General features: G+C 34.6%; 1 protein-coding gene across 1 annotated transcript; it reads right to left on the bottom strand.

The window, feature by feature from the left end:
- Positions 1–19,715, bottom strand: LOC135681429 (endoplasmic reticulum disulfide reductase DNAJC10). Its single transcript, XM_065195908.2, has 20 exons — positions 19,422–19,715; positions 18,603–18,663; positions 18,021–18,176; positions 15,275–15,360; positions 12,046–12,171; positions 10,981–11,071; positions 10,645–10,710; positions 9,557–9,600; positions 8,967–9,089; positions 8,661–8,750; positions 7,683–7,808; positions 7,371–7,479; positions 6,740–6,993; positions 5,735–5,836; positions 4,288–4,443; positions 3,414–3,547; positions 2,387–2,585; positions 1,373–1,504; positions 1,031–1,153; positions 1–477 (listed from the first exon to the last, which is right to left on the bottom strand). The coding sequence occupies exons 1-20, from the start codon at positions 19,584–19,586 to the stop codon at positions 451–453; spliced, it is 2,370 nt and encodes a 789-aa protein (XP_065051980.2). The 5' UTR covers positions 19,587–19,715; the 3' UTR covers positions 1–450.
- Positions 19,716–19,928: the final 213 nt, after the last annotated feature.

Consider the following 19,928-nt stretch of genomic DNA (forward strand, 5'->3'; position numbering starts at 1 on the left):
TTTCTCAATTCTATTGGTTAAATCTTTAAATAACATGATATGGATAACAGTGATATGATCTAGAATCTATTATATCTCACAACATCCAAGTTTACAGTGTGTTCCACTTTTTAATAAATGCATTCATTAAAAGGACCGGTCTAAAATAAAGATGTGCTGTGGAGTCGTTCTAAAAACAGATCCTCTAAAGTCATCTTCCAAGAATAACCCTCTTTAAACCTCCTTCTCTTTACCTTCCTTTGTAGAATTCCTCTCATTCTAAATGCTCTTTAAAATTCCAACAACCATCATTAATATTTTCTTTCTCGTAAAATTTAATACAGTAAGAAATAAGCAATTTAAATTGTTGAAGTCGTACGTTTCTGCGCTTTTTCCTCGATAATAGTTTGGTAGCCTCTGGTTCCATAAAAAGCTACATTCCCTTTCCTGTAAGAATTTTCATAGCACGATCTAGAACTCGTCTCGTAGCTTTTGATTCTGAGGATAAACGTAAAAAAAATCTTAAGACAATCTTTCTAAGTTTAAGTTTCTGTGCCAAAATGAAACGGAAAATGTCCACTAAACTGATAATTAAAAAATCTCAGAAGAATGATGAAATGCAAAATCGAAGATGACAAAAAGAGAGCATTGAAGTATAGTGCTGCTAATAATGGTATACTTTGATAAGAATGCACTCTGTATCAATATAATTCAGTACAGAATTGTGCCTCGCAGAAAATTCAAAGGGAATTTTCAATAAAAACACTGGAAAGACATTGCCGCCATAGGTTATCTATTTAAGGCGTACACCAAATTGTGCATGTTCATCTTTCTTGGTTGGGTAGTTTGATTGTCCGCTTAGAATTAAATGTACATTAAATAGCATTCAATTCAAAGACTGGAAAATAGAAAATGCTATCAGTCAACAAAATTTAAAATTTCAGTTCTCTAGTTTAAGGGATAAGTGGAGAAATCTAAAGTATCAACATTAACATACATCTAAACCAACTCAATTTACTACACACTCTTCCCCTATACACAAGATACTCACCTCTTTCCTCTTTATTCTTTCCTCTTCGGCCAACTTTTCTTTTTTGTGGTCTTCTAGCAACTTTAATGTCCGATCAACGAGGTTCTCGGATTCGTGGGTCGGTAGTTCCGTTCCTAAAATTGGCTGCAAAAACAAAATAGATGAGAATACTTCTTATAAAGTTTCCAACATTCAGCTAATCAGACAACATGCTTGGAAAATTCGGTAAAACTCTAAATGCACTTGTTCTGTGCTTTTAAATGACCACATATTTATAGTCACGTACGAGAGAAGGCCTGAAAACGGTCATTAGAATAAGATGCACAATAGGATTTCTCTACTTAAACATTGCATTCTTCGTACCTGGCTCATACCATCCTTGAATGCCCCAGGATAAAAGCGTAGAGATGGGTAAGCCCTGATGCCAGCCTCTCTGCAGAGGTTGTAGTTTTCTTCGCAGTTCACCTTTGCAGCCTTCACAGTGCCAGACAAACGCTAACGAAAAAACAATTAATGATTATTTCACGTCGTAATGAATTTGTTGTTATTAGGCTAATTTGGGTTTCAATAATTTTTCATCAGTAAATTACAAGCTCAGCCAAAAATACGTGATGTGATATCGAAAGCAAATGATTTCAAAAGGAAACTTCAACTAAAAAAAACCTCGCCATTTCGAAATTTTTCTCAAAGTAACAGGATTTTTTGGTAAAGAAACCATCTCACTTAATTTTATATACAATCTTAATAATTTCTCATTTTCAACAACGGTAAAGTGAAGATAATGCACCAAAATGAAACTTGAAGCTATTAAATTCATAACTCGAATTTAACCAAAGATTAAATCATGAACAGGGCCTAAACCTGAACAACAGCAACATAATTAACATGATTTGAGTTAAAGAAGGAAAGTATAACTTTTGCTTCGTAAATAACCTGCTTCGTTTGATCAAACATCGTTTCAAGCTTTCAGATTTTTGCTTTGGAAGCACTGAAAATCTTACGCTGCAGTGCCAATGCCATTACAGAACTACAGGCCAAGTTTGGTTACTGTTTCAAATGAAGTTAATTATCTTTAATTTTATCAAGCGACAGCCCTAATAGAAGCCTGGAGCTTCATTAAAAGTTCCTATTTCATTTATTGTAGCAAGAAAGTTCGGGCATTTCTGATCTCTGTTTCCTAAAGGCTCATTAAAAAACTTATATAATGTGCAAGGTAAACTATTTTCAGAGGGCTAATAAATAATTGTGCCACAAGCAAGTACTACTATACAACTATGCAAGTACTTCTTTGCGTACATTGAATGGCTGGAATTTATCAAAAATATAATCTTGTCAAATTAAAAACCACCAATATCGAACAGCCACTTTTGCTAGTACCTTTGCAATCTTTTCAAAGACGGGGGCAAACTGGGTGCAATGTCCACACCAAGGAGCATAGAAATCAACAAGCCATGCATCCATCTGGTTGATTACAACATCGAAAAAGGAATAGTAGTCAAGCTGTTCCACCAACGACGGAAGGTATTGGAAGGCCCAGTAGTACATATTTTCAACGTCACGCCAACCCTGATGTCGTCTATAACCCAGAAGATCAATATTCACATATAATAACGCATTGTGACTGTGAAAGTCACATGAAAATCTACGGTACCCCAGAAGAAAATATCACACTGCATATACCTTGACTTCTAACAATGAAGTCTTGTAACCAGAAGTAATAACATTTTGAATAGTCAGTAGAATGCAATAATATTGGAAAATGTTAGGTATTCTCAGGCATTCACCCGACCTTAAGAGTACAAAGTATCAACTTCAAAACAAAATACTAATGTTAAAAGGGTAGTAAACTTTTCTTCTATCAAATGAGTAGTGGCTAATAAGTAGCAGTTATGAGACCAAATGGCACAAAAATGATCCGAAACGTCTTAAAAATAACAAATAATTGGTACCAAAAGTATCAAGTCATGATATTATAGTAAATAGCAAGAATGTCGGCAACACAATAATGACAGGAAAACAAAATGCTTGAGAGGATGCCTGCACCACAGTTTATATTAGTTTCCACTAGCTTAGGCCATTTTTCAAAAATGATAACACATTTGGCACAGTTAGAAAATTTTGACGTAAAATATGGCACTGGTTTAACATAATAAAATACATGATAAGAATGGAAGTCGATGTTGCGTTTTTTAATACGGAAAAAATCAGTGTGTATAAAATTGTATCTAGTGGAATCTTAAAGAGACTTGAAAATTGTTTTGGAAAAATATACATTACACTATACATGACTCGATGTACATCAAACCTATCTTTATAACTCAACATAACAAGAAAGTGGGCAGTAGAATACAACGGTGAAGGAATGAAGAGCAGGGCAATAACTTTGAATGAAGTTCACACTTACATGTACATAGATGATCCAGCACTGCTAGGTGGGTACAGTCTTACAGTTGGATACGAATGCACGTCATTCATCTGACAAAGGTGCCGATGCATTGTGCAATCGATCATTCCGAGTTTGGCCTCACCCTCCAGGCGCTGGGAACACAGAAAAATGAGCTCTGTCAATTGGTTTTTTGAGAAAATGTAACATAAGAAGTATTTTCATTTTCATTTTCATTTCATAGAGATAATTTTTTAGGAACCTATGCATGCCAGTTTAATCATGGAGAAAAGGAATCTATAACATAATCTCAGGAATTTTTCTAGTAACAGATAGGCAACAAGTTACTTTTAAAATTCTCTTGAAATTTCAATCAAAATGTTTAATTAAAATTAAATCTTGATCTAGGATTAAAAACACAGAAGTTAAACTACATGTGATGCTTTAATAAAAGGAAAAAGATTCCTACAGGAAACGAAAATGATTATTTTTTATCATCGAAATTAATTGGTTATAAGAGGTTTATAGATAACAGTGTATGATCATGACCATTTATAGTTCAAATTTCTACGAATGAAAAAATACAATCGAAAAAAAATTAGAATAGATTTGAACTCGTTGGACTTTGGAATAACATAATAACAATTATGGCACATAATTTAACTTACAGTTGGGAAATCAATGAAACTAAACGGTTATCATCAAACAAAAATTTATAGCATAAAATAATTAAACATGATTAAGCTAATCAGTTGATCAATAGCCATCAGCAGAGGCAGAGAGACAAAGAAAAACTTTGAGATGGTAGAGCAAAATTTTGAAAACAGGCCAGCACAAAACTAACAAATCATCTCACCAAGTTGTTGACACATGTAGAAGGGATTTTTAAACTTACTTTTGCAAGTTTGCGATACACTGGAGTAAGTTGTTGACATGGGCCACACCAGGGAGCATAAAAATCCACTATCCACATTTCACCTTGTGGTTTGTGCACAAGAAACTTTTCAAATGTTTCCGGTGTTAGCTGCACCACAACTGGGTGTATTATGTCCTGTCAAGAGCAAAACCGTGGTCTAATATAGTTATTTTCTGATACTAAACAGCTGTAATAGCGATCAGCAAAATCAAAATACACATTAAGCCAGTTGTTTATTCTATTGTGCCACCTTGGCAGGAAAAGATGGGATGTTGCGACCTTTTTACAAAATATTATTAACAGTCAAAAAAATGTTGGAAAATTAAGTTTCTCAACAGAAAGAAAACTTTTGTTAAAAGAGAGACAATACTGTTGTCCACCTGTGTCACCACTTCATAATAAGCTGCTATGAATTGAAGATCTTAGAAAACAGTTACACTCAATGTTGTACTAGCAACAATTCCTCAACTGGCATCGTAACTGCAAAGACGCTAAGTAACAGAATTTGAATTGATATTTTAAATGAATAAAATTATAAAAAGAAACTAAAAAAATTCTAGTTTAATAACATCTTCATGATTTAATTGTTATAAGATAGATACTTACTGAGTGATATAACGATACTTGGTGATACTGACTTAGTGATAGTTACTCGTGAAAATAAGATAAAATTCACTTCGCAAGATGGCAGGAAAAACAAAAAAACCTAAACAACAATGCCTACTTTTCACTTTCTTCACGTAACCATTCAGTTATTTGTAATAAAACGAAAAGCATATTTTGTGCTAATTACAATATGTGTACATGGATTGCTCAAGTTAATTAAATGTTGTTGAATTCAAGGTAATCGACTTGCATTTGTTATGACAAAGGATTGCCAAATCATTGCAGAGAAATTTGCAAGGTAAAAAAAGTCTATTTTTTAATGGGTTGAGGCATACTTATTTAGGAAAAAAAAATTCGTGGTAAAGAAACGCCGGGGGAAATTTAGTCATTTCTCCCGGATTGGCATAAGCACTTTTTTCTCTGACTTAAATTTAAACCAAGCAAACAATTTTCTTTTAAGCCTAACCATCAACTATGAAAAATATACTAGTTTAGTCCCAAGTACAGAAAAGGGTATAAAAAATTGGGGAAAGAACTAGTCAGGAAAAGTCTGGGAAAAATTGTAGCCACTTTTTCCCAAATTTTCTCTTTTTTCCTGTAAGGAAGTTGCTTTTCAAATTTTTGCAAAACTCATCAACAGAAAACGTCTGGATCAATAATAATCTCAAATACACGTTTTATGGGATATTTTCTCAAAACATTAATCAAAGCAGTTTTCTGCAGATATATTTTTGACCATAATTGAACGTAGGATAATTTCTCATGCAATTTATCTTGCTGGTGAATCAACAATTATAGTTCAATCTCTCAGAAATCTTACCTCGACAAACTCAATAATATCATTTGCAGCATGAAAACCAGAAAGAGAGTGCGGGTGACTGTCATTATAAAGAACTGAAGTTGGATACGATCGGATATTCAGCTAAAACATAAAAATATTAAATTAGCGAGTAATTGATATAAAATATTACATTCATTCGTGACTTTTTAACGAGTGAATTAAATTTGTGTAATAAATGACATTAGACAAAGTGTATAAAAGTATCGGGCTGTACTGAACTAAGGTTTTTCTTTCAGTTGCCACTAAAAGGCTCCAGACATCTCTATTTATTACCAGTTCTTCCATTTTTATTTCTCCTACATTTAGCCACTTTTTATCTATGTAGATTGTAAAACAGGGTAATAAACTTGCATCTCTATTTTTTTCTCCAAAAAATGTCTGGATTGAAGGTATAAAATAAAGGCCAAATTCATGCAACGACTTTTCTGAATATTTCAGTATAAAAGAAAGTGAAAGTCACTTTCAAAAAATTTGCAGGTTTTAGTATAATTTGCAAAACTCGTTTTTATAATTGATTGAATCACAAAAATAAATAAATGCTAAAGATATCACACTTTTTCAGTGAAACTGAAGACACTTTGTAGAAAAACAAACGACTGAAGGTTGATACAGTTGTTTCATTTCTCTTATATTTTGTTTCTCCATCTTAATAAATATCACTTGTTCAAATTGTAGTGAATCAGCAAGAAGCGAAGAACGAGACACATAAATTTATTGTTTAACATATTCCGTATTCTGAGTTAATCATTTCTCAAAACGTAACTTCGAGAGCTGCTCTCATTTTGATATTCAACATTTAAAACTGAAGGAAAGTTCGTCAAATTGCCAGCTTAGGATATCTGGAAAACTTCCTTCACCCAGACTGTCATTTGCTGTTGCCGACTACCCTCTTCTAGTAACACATAATATATGAAATAGAACTACGAAAAGCTTAACACAGTATGTAATATTGTGTCCTAAATGACTATAAATACGATGACTTACGTTCTGACACAACGTTCTGTGAGCAGTACAGTCTACTGTTCCAAATTTTGCCGTTCTGTCTCCGATCTGGCGACCAGCTTTCCTCCATTCTGGAAGCAATTTCATACACGGCGGACACCATGGAGCAAAGAAGTCGATGAAATATCTTCCTTTGTCATCCATTGCACTTGGAAAGTCATCAGGGGTGAGTGCTCTAACATTTGATGTAGAGCTGTCTTTTGCAAATACTGCAATATCATGAGCGGTAAAGCGACCTTGGAGAAAGTTTGTAAGAATAAAACAATCATTCTATTGATTGGAAGAGAAAGACTAGCTTCTGATTGCTATATCATACATATTCTTTGATAAAAGATAAACTGAATAGCAGAAGGACTATGATATGTAATTGTGAAAACATTAACTCCCTGAAACATTGATAGAAAGAGCAAAACACTGTTTACAAAAAATAGGAAATTTACCCAACATTATCCATTAAAAATGGTGGCCAAAATATAAGAAATGGTGGCAAAACTAAGAGGGTACTTCTCAAAACTAAAACAGAAACGGATATTCCTCAAAACTGATAGATCTTCAAAGTAAGAAGGGTTGGAATTTATCAGCAAAGTTTGATAAAAGCATGTAGAAATCTTACCATAATGCCATTCATAGCCTCCTTTCTTCAACAACAAAACAGATGGGTGCTTAGTAACGTAAAACTTCTGGCATAATTTATTGCTCTTCCTACAGTCTATAGTCCCAAGCTGAAGAAGTAAAATCAATTGTTAGCGAAAGGCTATCAACATAGTAACAGATGGAAGAGAATCAAATCAAGGCATTTGAAAAGAAATTTCGCTAGCAGGAACATTGAAAGATCGATAAACTTTAATGATAACTGAACAAACAAAAAGGAAAACAGAAATATCACACCAAACCTGTTTGAAAAGGCAGTATTGTTGATAATTACCTCCACATGTGGAATAAGGGCAGAAATTTTCTTTAATTCGAGAAAAGAATCATCTTTGCCTGTTCCACTTGAAAATATAAGGAGCCATGGCTCAATTGATCCTTTGTCAATCTCATCTGAAATGCTCTGAGAAAAAACGGACAAATGAAGTGAAATCCAACATTGATATTGGAATAATTAGGTCGTTTTGGGTTACGCAGCAAAAGCAAATAAGGGATAAAGAACCTGCCGGGCGTAATTGATAAGTGTGTATTTACTGACGTAGGTAGATTAATTAGTTTAAAGTTATAGTGACAAAGATGAAAGGATTTATGGGCAAGGGATGTGCATGGGAATAGCATGTGAGAAAAACATAAGAAGTCTTCCATTCTGCGTTCTGTATAACTTGCTTTTCTTAACACTCAGTTGGTGCAAATTTTAAGTCTAGAGTAAAACTGAGGAGAATGCTATTAGTCACATAGTTCCCAATAACATTACAGTGAAGGGTTTACAAAACATCATTTTAAGCTGCTCTCGGGTAATTTCTTTGAAAAGGTATTTAAGAGATCCTAATCAGCATCGGGTCACCAACAAGGGGGAGGGGGGATAATAAACACGATATAACATAGAAAATATGGTACACTTCTAGGGCCATTTGGTGAAAATATCAAGTCTTACTCTAATTCCAAAATGTTGTTCTGCTACACATGGAAACTGAAACTCATACTAAAAGACAGTGTTTACTTAGCAACGAAGAGCGACGGTAAAATTAAAATGATGCGTTGCAAAATTTGAGTACTATCATTTCAAAATCTAAATTAAGCTACAAATTGTTTTGTGTCAATACCAATCTTACAAATTCGATCTTTTAACATTTTGTGCTAATCAAAATTGACGCACCAAAAAGCTACAAACCATATATTGAAAAATTGATAACTTCAGAGTAACATAAGGTAAGACAAGTGAAATTCAAGATGTTTATAGGCCATAAAAGATCACCTTAAAACTCTCGTCATTTACTTCTGTTGGCTCTGGGAGTAAAGTAAGAACTTCTTTCAAAATCTCTCCAGCAACCAGACTATGAATAACCTACAAAAAGAGTCACAATTTTAAACCTTGAATTACAAAAAGGAATAGTGTATCAAAACGCACTTTTATTGAAATTGATAAAAAAAAGTTTGAATAAGTCAATAACTTTAGCTATAATAACTCAATTTTCACAGAATTTTTTTCTTCGATTTGACAGATAAGCATCAACATTTGACAGAAAGTCCCGACTACGTGAAGAAGGTTGAAAAAACTTACCGATCCACTCTGTTTATCGACTTTACCAACTGGGTAATAAACCACGCCTGAGATGTGACCAAGCTTTTTGCAAAGATCAGGTTCACTTGAGCAATCAGCGTCAAGAACTTGCACAAGATTGTCCTGTGCGAAAACTCCAGTTAGGAAAAATGCAAAGAATTGAAAAAGCAAAAAGCTATCAGCTAAGTTATCAGCTATGTTACTGTTGTATTTGATCTTCTATTTAATGAAGTTTATGAATTCCGGTCAACATTGACTGATTTTTTTAATCAAAATCTAAGACATCAAATTGAATATTTTCGGAAAAAAAGAATACATTAATCTAAATGGCAAAGTTTTCAAGTTCAGGAAAAGCGGTTTATACTCGGATGATGGATCATCGATTATTATTCGTCGAAAATCAACAGTCTTATCGCACTGGCGTGAAACGCAGAGTCTATAAGACATCAAGAAATCTTTACTAGAGGGGTTTCAGAAGCCAGATTTTCAAACACCATTGAGTTTGCTGTAGAGCCATGAAGAACGGCCTAATGAAGGGGGCGTCAATTCTTTACATCAAAATTTCGTAAATATTACAATTCAGGACTTACAAGCATTCCAGCAAGTTTTGTTTTCGTTTTTGCAGACAGGCAGTCTACGAAAGATAATAGGGAACTAAGAAAAAACATCTGTATAGTCTCCGTAACTTCTTGATTTTGCAAATAATCAAAGCTTGACTTGCTGAAACTAAATTAGGCATCAAACGCAATTAACCGAAAACATGGCGATGAGCAAAAGGCACAGTTATTGCACAGTAATATCACGATTTCTCTAGAGTTCTTTCAGCAGATGTTGCACACCTCTGCAAGTTATTCCGGGTTTGTTTTGGCTTTGCCCACAACCCACGTGACAACCAACGTGTATAATTCAAAAGAGTCAATTTGTCATCAGATGATTATCAAATGGATACGATACTAAAAGGATGAAAATGTAAAATACATTTGCTGCTGCGATTAATGATTCATTTTAACTCCGCCTGTAACACTGAATTTGAAACCAACTTATTCGCAGAAGAATCCAGCACCCACTTAATGCACATTAACTCTGTATAAGGAAACCACTAACTTAAGCGAGAATCGGACAAACGAAGCAGCCCACGTTGTTTGCAAACCCTAAGGAATTAACGCATTGTATATTTTCTTGGCTAAGACTTTAACACTAATGAATTTCCCTGAAATAGAATCTAAGTGTTGTCTTGATATGTTATTGATATCATCTTCCCTTATCTAGCTACTTTATCGCAGGGATGTCTTTCTTGTAGAGGGTATGATCAAACTCTACATAGATTACAACCATAGTGTTAATTCCGTATTCAAACGTCAAAATCCTTGTCAATACACAAAAGCTGATGCTGGAAACAGCGTTTTCGTCACTTATATTGAAAAGAAAAGCAAACAGCCAAGAAACGTTTTCTGTCTATAAAATTTACTGCGTGACTCCCTTCAAACTTGCTTAATTGCGATTCATAAAATACAAAATACCTATGACTTCAAGGATATAATCAATATGTTGGATACGTTAACGAAAACAAACTTAATATGTACTACAATACTGATTTAGTTTGACTAAAATTATCAAAATTTATCAAGTCATAGACATTCTTAGAAGACATGCAAAATTGTTCGCGATTGTTCTTTACCTTCATCCGGTGAGCAAAATGAGACTAGCCAAGGCAATGAATGATCATTTAACTCTTTAAAATTATCTGCAAAAGAAAAAAGTCGTAGGAGCCACAGATTGATGATAATTTTAAAAAAAAAGAAAATACAAATTCAAATTTATATCTAAATCGTTAAATGGGACCTTTAAAACTAATTCCGTTTCTATTGATAATGCTTTCACAATGGTATACTTTTTCCCTTTCTATGCCTTTCATAAATCTATATGTTCTTTTGGAATAAGGTAAAATAAAAAGACAAAAAAAATGCAATCAGTGAAAATAAAAGCCGCAAAAGACCAGAAAAATGAAACAAACCAGACGTAAGCTTTATGACGACAATTTCAACTGAATCCAAAGCAAACTTCACGATTTCATCCGTTGTCTTGTGTCCATAAAAGAACTCGCCCTGTGGTGAAAGATTTCAATAATAAACATGAGAAAAATTATGATAGCTAGACTGAAGTTAAACTATATGGGAATAAATTAGTTTTAAAACTAAGCTTAATCGAAGGTGTAAACTATTTCTCTCTCTCTCTAACAACTTTTTATAATGATGCGAAAATTCTCGAAATTGCAGGTTTCTGTCGCAAAAATGAAGAGAAATTCCAAAACTCACGCTTCACTGTGAATTCATTCTAACAATCGTTTTCCAAAATGCGCATAATAAAACAAGGCATTGGTTCTGCAAATTGCCAAAGGAACCACTTGTTAATGTCTAACCAAATACAACAAAACAGACAAGACTAGAAGTTCCAAAGCTGAGGCAGGCTATTTCTAATTTAAAGGTACCTAGAGGCCCAGTTACACGGTCAGATATTATTACGACATCTGGCAAGATAAAATCAAAAGGTCAGGTAAAACCTTCGTGCATATTTTAACTTGTAACTAAACTTTCTGGAGGTATATCAAAAGATCTCTGAAGAAATAAAATATCAAAATAAAATCAGTTCAGGTATACTCGGAATACCGAAAGATACGTGATAAGGTACCAACAGTGCTCAATCATTTGCTGTTGCGCGGTATAGCAAGTTTGTATGAGCCTCTAACCAAAAAGGCTTCTTGAATGTCACGCTTAAACAAGTTTTTCAATGTGGCAAAGCTGGCCTCATATCATTAAGACTGAGTGAGATTTTTTATGTTGAAGTTAAAAATCAGTGATACATGCGGCTAAAGAAAAGTAAATATCAAATTGGAGACAAATCAAATTGAATTTTTTTTAGCAAAATCAGTTCCAATTGCACTTGTTTTTGAAGCGTTTTATGGATATCAATATCTGGTGGGTAACTGATGAAAAATCTGACCATGCAACGAGGCCTTTAGACATAACGTAATCAATTTAAGTTGGCAGGTTAGCAATGAAGAAGACAAAACGCTGAATACCGTCGGGTACAATTTGAGGGAAGGGTAAGACTGAATTCCTTGACTTGTACACAAGCCCCACTCGTCCTGACAATTGACTGCGCCAATACGAATGATACCATCAAGTTCTTTTGCAACTTCTCTCCACTAAAACAGAACAAAAGAAGTTTCGAAAATTGAACAACTGGTCCACAAAGTAAGGCCTGGTTCAAACGTCGCACTTCTCATGTGCCGAACCTAACTCTGTTTGGAGCGACACTTGAGCATGTTTAGCGCGACTCCCGTTTCAAACGTCGAACTTAATTATGTCGCGCCAAATGGGTTTTAGGATTATTACATGAAGTATCTTGGTTAAGGCGCGCAATCTCAAATATTTGTTTGAAACGCATGCGCCCTCCAAGAAAGAAATGAATTCTGGGAAGGAAAATAAATTAAATATAATTATGCATTGAGTTCGGTACGTGACAAGTTCGACGCTTGAAACCGTGTCGTGCTGGAGCCGTGCAGCTCGGCAAGCTCTGCCGATCCAAACTAGTCTGTCGCTCCTAACTAAATCTGCCGTACCAAATTGATTCAAACGTCGCGCCCCTCATGTACTTAATTCTCGAGTTAGGTTCGGCACATGAGAGGCGCGACGTTTGAACCAGGCCTAAGGTTTGATAAAAGTTAAAAAATATAATCAGAATAGGAAGAAAGCAAACGAAGAGAAAATTTCGGTTTTAGGAGAATTGAAACCAAGCTTTCCTATATGTCCCAAAAGAATTGCCTTTTTAAGGATATCTAAAGTCCATAACTCGGTTGAGTCCACAAAGTCCAACATTTATCGCTTAACTGCCACAGGCAAGTTGACTCAACCCCTTGCTCCCTGAGTAACTGGACCGTTTCTTACATCAGTTGCTGAAGTAGAACCAGCTAATTATAATAGTTGAAAAAGGAGGTAAATTGCGGTTTTTTCAGATTACTGCTAAATGTTTTAGCTTTGAAGACTGGATTACGAAATCTGGGAAAAGTAAAGACAGTAAGACGTCGAGCCCTGGTTGATATTCTACACGTAGCTGGAAGAATGGTTTAATCTTACAATAAGATTAAAATATTTATCGTCAAGAACAAATAGAATTATATGGCTCCTCGTTTTAAAGCAACAGTAAACAAATTCCGAAAACTTGTACACTTGTGAGATCTTTTTGGCGCTGCAAAGAATAATTTATTCTGGTCATGTTCTATTTGCGTTTCAGATGGAGAAGAGAAATATTTGAAAAATGCTGAAACTACATATGCAAAAATCTCTGTGAGCCTTCAGTTGGCAAATAAGTTATTAAGTCGAAAAGGATAACCATTTGAAAAGGAATCTAAAATTGGAGCTGAAAACAGAAAACAAGTTTTTTGGAGACATTTTCGCAGAAGCCTTGAGCGTTGCTCTGTAAGCTAAGATAGGTTTATTCCTCAAAGGCAGTCGACAGATACTAAAGTGGCCTCAGCCGTCTGTCAATCAACAATTGACCAATCAACGAGCCTGAAACCACTCACATGCTTATCGATTAGCTAATAGTTAATGACAAACGGCTTAAGCCACTTTAGTACCAATGGAATGCCTCTAATGCTCACTGTGAAAATTCAATATGAGACTGCAACTTGGAAGCAAAACCTCTACTTGAATTTAATATTCTAAAACTTGAGGTAAATGCAAAAAGATTCAAAATCAAAGGACGTCTGAAGTCGCAAAAATTTTTGCATTTTGCAGTAATGTTAAGATTTTGAACTCATTAGTTGTATTTACAAAACTTAAATGTCAGTTAAATAATTCTGCTTATTCACAGTAAATTCATCATCTAAATTAAATGTTTTGCCTTAGCAGCTAGTCGACACAAGGGGTTTGCAGTTTGCACATCAACAAGAGAATATTAAAGTTTTCTGGGTTCGGTTAGGCACATATTGAAAAATGAATTACTTTGACATACTACATGATCTGGTACACGATATTATCATCATTTCCAAATAGGGGTTATGTGAAAGGAACAGCCCCTTGCAGCATCAAGTCTTAGATACGGTCATTTTGGAGCTAGAATTTCTTGCAGCACTTTATGTAGTCAGTGCTGCAAGATGGCAGAGTCTGGTCATTAGATGGCAGCATGTAAGTACTAAGAAGTTGACTCTTGAATTTAGATTTTGTTAAATTTCCTTGGAAAAACTGACCCGAGTAGGGGCACTATACGTTTGTGAGACCAGTTATTACATAAATCCATGGCTACTTAATACAATGACTTGTGTTTTTACTCCTTTAAATTTTGAAACGTAAATCCAGTAGCACATCACGAGCTCCAAGATTTGAAGTTTCCTAATGATGTTAGACAGAGACCGGGAAAAAAGGCTTGAGAATGAGCTCTTTAAAATGCTTGACGAGGTCCTTTCCATCTGAAGATTCTGCATTTTAAAATATTGTTGAGGTTTTTTCTAAAGAATATGGGTAAAAGCAGTTTATATATCCCAACAAAAGTTTAATCTTTCATGTATCAAAACTCTCCTATGAAAAGTTATACCAAAAAGTTATCTGAGTGAATATAGATCAATAAATAAACATTGGACACAGCATTTTCTTGTAAGTGTGCGAATAAAGGAGGGGCCACGATAGCAGGCTGCTCGACGGTCTCCGGAGGAAATCTTGCGGCGAATAATCGATAAAATCTGACGAAGCCCCGTATGCCGGGGCGAAATGTTAGCCATCACTTATTTGTGTGTTTGTTGTTGTTTTTTCTCGTCGCGTTGCGGTGTTCCTTATACACTACTATTTTCTTGTAACATGCCTTTGGGAATTCTTATGACTGCTATCTTAACATAAGAGATATAAAATACAAAATTTTCTTCATAGACATCAAGAAAGCATTTCCAATGTACATTATATTTTTGATGTTATGTTTTTTAAATATATTCTTATTCAGACCATGGTATAATTGATCATAAAAGAGTTAACGAGTACGTTTTTAACCTTTATTGTATATACTTATCCATTTTTGGAAAACCATACCTACTGGCTGTAGGTATACCTATTACCTCCTTCTCTTACTTGGTCTATGGACATGGCATATTGCCACCCCTCCCCAAATTCTTATCTGCTTTCTTTTCTGATAGCTTATCTTATCCACTTGTTGAGCTGCTGCATATAAATTCTTCTATAAAGCAAACAAATTCACTTGATATCTTCTGCACTTTGTTCTGAAGAGTTAATGAGACAATACTGGATTGATTTACTTACAGTTGGAGCAAGAGTGTGGCAATGGGAGCAATATGGGGAGTAGAAATTTATAAACCAAACATCTTCAGATCCCATCACTGAGAGCTCTGAAAAGCAAACAAAGAAAATTTAAAAACCTTACATTTTTATGTACTACACACTTCATATCAGGGACGGTGAAATGTATTTGAAAATAGTGGAGCCAAACCATTAAGATTATGGACAGGTTTAGTAAAGGACGCCAATATGAGTGGTTGCAAGAAAAACTTTAGAAACCTGGCATTTTAAGGGTGGTCAAAAAAACATCTAGAATAGATTTTGAAAATCTGAGGCAATGCTTTCATGTCCCATAGTTTAATCTATTTTAATGTTGACACGAAATAGGAGAGGTCTGCAAAGTTTAAGAATAACTTTAAAGAACAACCAGTAATCAATTTTTTCCATTAAAGGTAGGTATCCTGTCGCTGTGTATGAAGAATACTGGTACTGTTTAGATGCTGTTGTAGACAGTTATGAATACGTTAAAATAGATAAATTATTTTTGAACACAAACATTTGTTTATTTGTTGCCACAAAAAATAAGAGATGCATTTAATTTCTTCACTGACAAGTCCGTCTAGAGCAATGGTGTAGGGCTATCAAAATAACAAGGGGGCTCTTGCACATATTGTTGCTAATAACAGCAGGAAAAGTAGAAATTGGCTAACTTTAGGCATTAACAAGGGGGCTCAGCCCCCAAGCCCCCTAGCTCTACACCCCTGCTCTAGAGTCAATAGAAAGAAGACTTCACATCAAGCTGAGCAGCTGTTGCCAGTTATAGATGATCTTTGCCTGCTTTGTATATGTCTCAGGGCACTCAGACAAAACCAGGGAAGTTGAAGTCTTGCAAAGTGTACCTCTCTTGACTCTGGCACCGCTGACCACTACATTTTATATGTGCTATAGTCAGCGTTCTTTTCATAAATTAATTCTTTGCTGGTTATTTGTCAGTTGGTTAAGCTATTAACCTGAGTTCCAGATTGGATACGTTGGCTGTGAAACTCTGTGAAGTCAAAATAAAAAAGGTTGGATAATCTGGCTTTATTTTAGTGCTATTTAGACTTTTACGATATTGCCTGGACGCTTTCGGGATTGTGCTTGGACGTTCATTAAGTAGTGTGCTTGTGAAGGCAACTTCAAGGTAGGAGCACAGGGCCCTGATATGCGAAGAAAAACAATGGCATTATTGACAATAGCAATACATTTTTACCAATCAAAATTTTTATTGCCGTTATATCCGTATCTTAAATTACACGATGCCACAAAGGGTTGATTGTTTTTTTGCTAAAAGCTGTGCCAACTTCCCTTTTGGCAATGAGATAATAGTTTTTTGGATCATTGGCCTGCTGATGATGTTGAGTCATCATCATTTTGTGGCTGCAAGCAATAGATAACGGCACACTATTTACAGGAAAACCAGCATGCCTTGCATATCAAAAAAGATACGGAAAAGCGTCTTTATATATATACATATATAGATATTCAGAAAAAACACTATCTCTTAAATACTTTACAAATCTGACAAAAACTCTTTCAAAACACAGAAGAGTTACTACCACATGAATTTTGGCTCTTTCAATAACACTGTCAGCTGTGGTTTGGCAAGAAGTAAAGAATGAAAAATCTTTGATATTGATTCTGGCTTCCAAAAGTTGAGAAGATAATCTATCCAGAATTCGGTTCAAATTATCAAAAGTCCCAGAAATTTCATCACTCTATTCCCTTCATACTCAACAGCATCTGCCTTTAGATCATAAATATATGGCAGATTGCAATTTTTTTAAAAAACACAGTGGCCACAAAGAATGCAATATTTTAAGGACATATTTGACTTTTGCTTTCATTTCTATTGCTCCTGAACCAGCTGTTAAGGTATTACTGGAAGCAGTTTTAGTTTTTAGTCTAGTGGACATACCTGCTTTTGTAAGTTTCAAAGGTTCTCAAATCTACCAACAAATCTTTCACTCCATTACCCACTTCCAAATAGACTGAGGTTCGCAACTCCCATACAAACATTACACTACTTGCTGGAAATGATCAATCAACTATACTGCTGCAATTTCTGCCAAATCCTACCAAACAATGAACAACTCTTTCTGCCAAAACCAACAAAATTGCATGGCAAGCAAACAAACTCATAGCAAATACTCTCAAGATAGTAGAAATCCTATTTACAAAACCAAATAAATATTTGATTGTATTTGTTTATATTTGCATCTACCTAGCATTCTACAGTAGCTTTTAGGACACTGTGAGGCTACCATTATCAACCATTGTCCTGGTCCTTCCTCTTTATGTTACTATACCCTTTGATGGGGACCCCCTTCACTCTATGTTAAAGTTTGGTCTAGAAACTAGGGACTAGAAGCCCCAGACCATTGAATCTGACAGATCCAGACTACAGTCCACAACCTTAACCAATGAGCCATCCTTGCACCAATTAATATTAGAAGGCATTTAAAGATTCTGAGAAGAAATTAATGGAACTGGAAGATAGCAATTCCCAGCTTGTCTCAGATTTTTACGGCAGTGCAGGTGATCCACATTCTTCAGGTAGATTATTGTCCAGATTATTAAAATTACCCAAAGGCTTTATTATTACTGCAATCCTGTACAAATTTCAATGATAGCAAGTAATAATTACTGAGAAAATAATTCAGAAACTGTGACTCAAATATAACACTAGAGTCCAGAAAAGTCAAGAAAAGCCTGTCAAAAGATTACTCACCAAAATCAGATTGACTTAGAGTAAGAATTTCTGGGTCATCGTCATAAATGCCAAATTCTTTATTGTAATAGTCCCAGCTTTGATAATTATTACTGAAATGGTCATCTTTCAAACCATCTTCACCGTAAAGGTCATATTTCTTTCTTAACTCTTCATCTAAAAAATTGAAAAAAAAATCCAGCATTCATTTATGGTACAAAATGATCTATTTGTGAAGAGCCTGAGAAAATGTTCATGAATATCTGACACAGGATAAAGTTTTTGATTGATAAGAAGACAACAAACAGATGAACATTGAATATCCTCTTTGTCTTTGTCTATCAAAGACCAATACTTTTACAAATATGAAAAGACATCTATTGTTTAAAAAAAGGAACAACAGAAAAAATTGTGGAAAAATTATAGGTAAAATTTGTTCTGAAAATTACAACTTGCAATATCTATGCCTTGCTATACATTGTTCTTATAAAGTATATCCTCATAAGTAAGTTTGAAATATGTTTATGAAAAAGCATTCTAAATGTCATTGAACACACAAAGATTTCTGAAATTCAAGTCATAAGCGCAATCCAATAAACAAACCTTTAAGGACTTCGTATGCCCTGTTAATCTTTGTAAACCTATCATGGGCTGATGGATCATCCTAAAACATGCAGTAAGATGAAAAATTATTTTCAAGCTTTTATAATAGGTACAAATGATGTTAGAAATTCACGTTAAATTTAAAATCAAGATGGAATATCTTCATTTGATCAATGATTAAAGAACAAGATTCTTGAAAATAAATTCTGAAACTAGTTCACTGTTAATGAACCATATTCATTTTTCATCAAGATTCACAAAAGATATTTCCTAGATTTCACTGGTTTTTCGGCTTCGCTCTGGCCGCTAAACAAATATAATTTCAAATAATAGGTTTCATAGGATTTCAAATAATGGGCCAATCCATGTTAAAAGCATTAAAGTAGTAATACAAGGAAACCAATTGCTACGATTTGTGCATTTGAAAGAATTCTCAAGGGTTCACTACAACTGATATTTCACAATAAGAGCTCTCAAAAATTTATTAGCTTGTTCTACAAACAGCAAATCGAGAAAACGATGAAAACCTCAAGCTGTGCTAACAAAGACCTGCGGCAACTTCTGGCAAAGAGAAAAACTAAATTGACCTTTTAATCGTTTAAATATGGTATGCGCGTTTCCATGAGGGCATTTTTCGTGGAAATTTGTTTCAGATCAGTTATTTCCAGCAAAGTTCATGGTGAAGTAAATCACCGGTAAAAATAATCATTTGTTGTATTTAATACCGGCATTTTCCTTAAGTAAGTAAGTTAGTTTCTTCCTTTGACTGAGAATGCTGGCCATGTTAAATTCTTTCATGCCATTTTTCAGTCTACTTACTTTGTTTTTATCAGGATGGTGTTTCAAAGCCAACTTTTTAAACTTTCTTCTAATTTCAGCAACGGTAGCATCTCTAGACACGTCAAGAAGTGCATAATAATCCTCAGCAAAAACTTCTACTAATACAGCAATTGATAGAAAAATGCCTATTAAATAAATCCGCATGTCGAATGTAACCCTCGCAGCCTAAAAGGTTTATAAGTAACAGTAAAAGACTACGGGTGCCTGTATTAGTACCTATTGCAGTGACTTTCCGCCATCTTTTGTTTTTGTAGTTTCCACCAAAGTGGTTGTTGTTGGTGTAGTGTGAACACGTGTACTTTGGCCTCGCTTTGAAATGGAGGATTTGTCTGACGCCGCAAATCTTGTGTCAAAACTTTCATTTAGGTATTTCACTCATTTTATTTCCTCGTATTAGAAACAGTTGTTTATCAGTATTTCTTTGTAATGTTGCCCCACTCAAGTAATTGCATCTTTGTATACGGATTTGAAAACTGCCAATGACGT

The sequence above is a fragment of the Rhopilema esculentum genome, chromosome 12, assembly GCF_057945365.1.
Source record: "Rhopilema esculentum isolate cy_ngs chromosome 12, ASM5794536v1, whole genome shotgun sequence".
NCBI classification, from domain to species: domain Eukaryota; kingdom Metazoa; phylum Cnidaria; class Scyphozoa; order Rhizostomeae; family Rhizostomatidae; genus Rhopilema; species Rhopilema esculentum.

What these genes read in the sequence shown, in the direction of transcription:
- LOC135681429 (XM_065195908.2), bottom strand. Translation starts at nt 19,586, where the DNA reads ATGCGGATTTATTTAATAGGCATTTTTCTATCAATTGCTGTATTAGTA. An exon ending in CCCTCAAATTGTACCCGACG is followed by an intron (nt 11,072 to 12,045) that starts GTATTCAGCGTT and finishes CTTTCACCACAG; the next exon opens with GGCGAGTTCTTTTATGGACA. An exon ending in ATTTTGCTCACCGGATGAAG is followed by an intron (nt 9,601 to 10,644) that starts GTAAAGAACAAT and finishes TATCTTTCGTAG; the next exon opens with ACTGCCTGTCTGCAAAAACG.